This window comes from Papaver somniferum, chromosome 1 (genome assembly GCF_003573695.1).
Source record: "Papaver somniferum cultivar HN1 chromosome 1, ASM357369v1, whole genome shotgun sequence".
NCBI lineage: Eukaryota > Viridiplantae > Streptophyta > Magnoliopsida > Ranunculales > Papaveraceae > Papaver > Papaver somniferum.
Window position 1 is genome coordinate 244,569,765 of NC_039358.1, and position 4,482 is coordinate 244,574,246.

Below are 4,482 nucleotides of genomic sequence, written 5' to 3' on the forward strand. Positions count from 1 at the left end.
CTTTTATGATTTGTTTATGACTTTCTGCTTCTGGTATCAAAAGTCGTTTCAGTTTCGCTTCTCCTACTTTTTCCACTTCAAATATACCACGATAAATGGGGAACAAAATCATGTGATGTATTATTAATCACTATATCATTTAATTAGCTACATTGGTTAGTTATAACTTATAAATATTTTAAATTTTTTTATATAATTACTCTCCATTCATCGCTCATTCTACTAAACATATAATTTAGAGCATGGAATTCTTTTCGAGGTTGTACTAGAAGAGTGAAAGGGGAAATTCTGTGTAAAGACCCTCAAACTCGTCAACGATTAGACCGGTCAAGAGACAATTTACCCGCTAAGAATTCGATTTGTTAATATAAATTTTAACTAATAGGGATCTATCTAATAACGATCTAGAGACAAAACTGATACATTTAATAGGTCTCGAAAAGTTATGCAGAATGGACTACTCGAATGTGTCATTCGAGAATATCGGATGAAGAAGATTTATTAGTTTGTTTACGGAGGGTAAAATAGTCATTTGATGATGGATTCTATGGCAGCCTTATCCAAGCTGTGGGTGCCTCAGTAGTTTGGTCGTCCTTATCCCCAGCCGAACCGTGAAGATTAGATTTTCTCCTTTCTCCTTCTTTCTTCATTCTTATCTTCTCGTTTCTTCTTGCTTCTTCTTCTTCTTCTTCTTCTTCTTCTTCTTCTTCTTCTTCTCTGTTTTTCCTCTATTCTTCTTATAATCGAGATTTAGTGATGGAAATGGAGTTTGAGATCAAAAGAGGTGGAGTATGATAGAGTGGTGATTGCTATTGGTGGTACTGATGTTGATTAACTTTGGGAAGAAGAAGAGATGTTGTTGTTGTTGTTCATTGGAAGCTAGGGTTTCGGTTTGGATTCAAGATATAGAAGAATTGCTTAATTAAAGAAGGGTTCGGGTGGTTGGTGAAGAGGAACAGTTGATATTGTTATAGATTCGTGATGAAGTTAAGAAGATCGAAGTTAGGGTTTCTGGAAGATTTCAGAATATGATTTTGGAGATGAAATTGAGGTATTCAAGGGGAGATTTGAGATGGGTTTTGATCAGGTATGAAGTAGTAATGTTTGCATGGGTGTAATTTCGATTTCAGTTCTTCATGTTCTTCCCCAAATTGAATTAGAGTTTCTGAGAATCAGTGAAGAGGATAAAGATTGATGAGAGTTGGTTGAGTTGAAGTGATGGATTTTTAGTGGGTTTGAGATGTTTTGCTGATTCAAGTCAAAGTAAGAAGAATACGAATCAGTCGATTGAATGAAATTATCTCGAGGTAATTTGCTTTCTCTGTAAATTTAGTAAAGTTGTTGTTGAGTTTAGGAGATTGTTAATGAGCTAGGATTGAAATGGTTATGCGTATCTGCAATGGAATTGTAGATGTAGGTTAGGTTAATGTTGATCCACAGGGAGTTAATTTATATGTGATTATGTATGAGCTGAGGATATTGGATCTGAAATGGTGGTAAGTGATTTTGGTATGTTGGTTTGTGCAACTGAAGATATGGTGATGGTTGTGTTTAAGTTACGGTTGGGATGAAGGTGTGTGGCTGGTGGTGATGTTTGTTAATTGTCTAAAATGAGAATTGACTGAGTTGTTGTGGTTGAATTAGATTGAGATCGAGATATGTAGTTGTGAAGAAGAAGAGCTGAACTGAATTGAGTTAGATTGTGTTGTATGTGATGTTGGAGATATGAATGTTCAGGGGATGGTTCCGTTTTATAAATGGAATTGTTATTACAGTGTAAAGTTAAGTTAGTGGAACTGTAGTGTAATTGAGAATGAGGCAGGTGGTATGAGTGGGGATATGAACCCTGTTAAAGAACGATGAAGACTTCCACTGCTACTTGAGACACTCTTGTTACTATTTGACACACTTTGGTTACATGTTGGATATTGTTACTACTAGTCGGGTCATTGCTACCTTGATTGCACTAGACAATCCAAAATTAAAAAACTCCAGTTCATGTTATATACATGCTCTGAGGAACATTGGGTTGGACTTGATCCAGTATTTGCCTTGTGCTTTGACACATTCTGGTTTTGTTTGCAAAATCAGTTTTGTCCTATATGTTTGGTCTTCTCGTTTGCGAGAGAGAAAGATTTCTGAAACTGTTTTTAGATCTGAAAGGATAGATTTGATAGGCAAGAATTGGTGGAGATACTACTACATGTATGACTGGTTTAAAATCTTGAAAATTTCATGTAAGGTTTCCGATTATCTAAATCGGTTTTTTCAATATATGTTCTGAGGTTAGCCTCTAAAAGGTATAGATTTAGTATAAAGGTGAAGGACAATATAGATAATTTTCTAATTTTTAAGACACCCCTTAACCCTCTACAATGATTAGGAATAAAAAAATGGTCCCAAATTCCTTTTGAGTGGACACTAAAAATGCTAGGATTATAATCGACTTTGGCTGACCAAGAAGCAAGAACAGAAAAAGAGAAGTAGAGAAGCCACCTCTCCCTTGGGACAATGCATTACGGTACAAAAATTACCTTGATTAACCTCTAGGAAATTATACTTATTTAATCTATATTCATATAAGAGATGATTAATACTATTACATTTTAATGCATGCTTTAAAGGAAAAAAAAAGATGATTATCATTACACTTATCATCATCATACATTAGTTCTTGACTCTTGAGATAATCCATAATTAATGTAATCATCATTTTGATTAAAGGCCCCCCTCATTTCATTTTTACCATCATACAACTGATTGTTGAGAAATTTAGGCAACTTCATTTGCAAAGAAGATGGTAAACACTTTTGTTTCTTGAATTGTTTTGATGCTGCCCTCAACACCTTTTCCCATCCCTGAGTAGTAAATCCCTTTTTAGCCATAGGAGTTATAGATAGATCCAATGATGATGAGCTGCTCTTGTTATTATTTTTCATCCTCTTCTTCATCATTTTCATCATCTTCACTCCAATCTTGTTCTTCATCTTTTCCGTTACATTACCACAGCTGGTAATCATGTTTTCATTCCCATTCAGTAGATTTTCCTTCCCCCCCTCCCTTGTCATCATCATCTAATAGTTTCTTCCGTATATCGTCAGCTGAAATTGAAGTCTTTAAAGCCAAAGGGCCACCTCCACGCTGGAGTAAAGGAGACCAAATTCCACTCTGAGAGTAATCAAAATCAAAAGCGGAGTTATCTGGGATCTTAGTGACTTGTTGTTCCCAAGCTGTAGTCACTCTGATGGGTTTGAACATAATTTTGGAGCCATAAAGTTTGGGACGGGTCTTCCAAAAAATATAATTTAGGGAAACTTGAGATTGAAAAAGCCATAAAACTAACTCGAAATATTGACGGATTTTTTCTTGGATACCTTGGAGGATTAATTACTTACAACAATGAAAATATAATTAAACGTACAAAGCAATAAAATCAACACACCACACACTTGTAGTATAAATTGAGAATGAAGCAACAACGTATAGTTAGTATATACCATACCATAATCTCCTTTTGGTTGGTATATGAATTACAACATCATCAAAATATACTTACAACATTTTTACAGTTTACATATACAAGTTAACTTATTTTCTAGGGATTAACTGTAAGCAACAACAGTTAATTCAAGCAGCCATGGCTATCTTTCTTCCAACACACAGGAAACAAGAAGAAAGTAAGCCTTGGGAATTGGCGGCATTGGCACCCCGAAAGAATAAGATGAAAGAAAAAGTTGCATGCATCCTTACTGACATGCATGCAGTGTGATCAAGCCCATTTAGCAATGATAGCCATACAGGTAGCTCCAACAAGTAGGGATACGTAAGCTGAAAACTGAAGCTTAGCATTTTGTTGAATTCTAGGGTTCATGAAATCAGCTGCTAATAGATCCACCAGAGACATGTATATCAAGATTCCAGCTGCTGCTGCATCTAGAACACCTGATGTTATTAGAGCGGTAGGACTGTTCTCTTCGTACGAACTTGATATTCCGATGCCGATTCCAATCCCAATTGGTGTTGTAAGTGAGAAGAATAGTATCATTATCACTAATATATATATATATATATAATTAAGGCGCGATACGATGATATTGCATTGTTGGTACGTACCTGAGGTATGCATCCACCAAGTCCAACGCCCTCGAAGAACTGATGGAAAGTTAGAGCTCCAACAAGTGGCTTAATGCTGGACGGGTCTTCGGATGCACCCAAGGCTATCCCAATTATTTCTGAATGAACCACGATTCCTAGTTCCAATACCTGCATCCACATTTTAACCCAAAAGATTTATCAGGTAAGAATGAATAATGAACTACAAGAAAAGATAATTTATTTTTATTATTATTAGTTTTTGGTAAATATTATTTATAAACATTAGAAAGTAGATAAGATTCGACCACAGGTCATGCGCGGCTATATTACGTTGACTTTTAAATATTAGACATTTTCTTTTTTTTCTGTAAATAACTCATTAATAAT

General features: G+C 35.3%; 1 protein-coding gene across 1 annotated transcript; it reads right to left on the reverse strand.

Moving 5' to 3' along the window:
* Positions 1 to 3,769: 3,769 nt before the first annotated feature.
* On the reverse strand, positions 3,770 to 4,275 carry LOC113275446 (zinc transporter 9-like). The gene is made up of 2 exons (XM_026524953.1): positions 4,083 to 4,275; positions 3,770 to 4,050 (listed from the first exon to the last, which is right to left on the reverse strand). The coding sequence occupies exons 1-2, from the start codon at positions 4,273 to 4,275 to the stop codon at positions 3,770 to 3,772; spliced, it is 474 nt and encodes a 157-aa protein (XP_026380738.1).
* Between the last annotated feature and the right edge of the window lie 207 nt (positions 4,276 to 4,482).

What these genes read in the sequence shown, in the direction of transcription:
- LOC113275446 (XM_026524953.1), bottom strand. Translation starts at nt 4,275, where the DNA reads ATGTGGATGCAGGTATTGGAACTAGGAATCGTGGTTCATTCAGAAATA. An exon ending in CAATGCAATATCATCGTATC is followed by an intron (nt 4,051 to 4,082) that starts GCGCCTTAATTA and finishes TATATATATTAG; the next exon opens with TGATAATGATACTATTCTTC.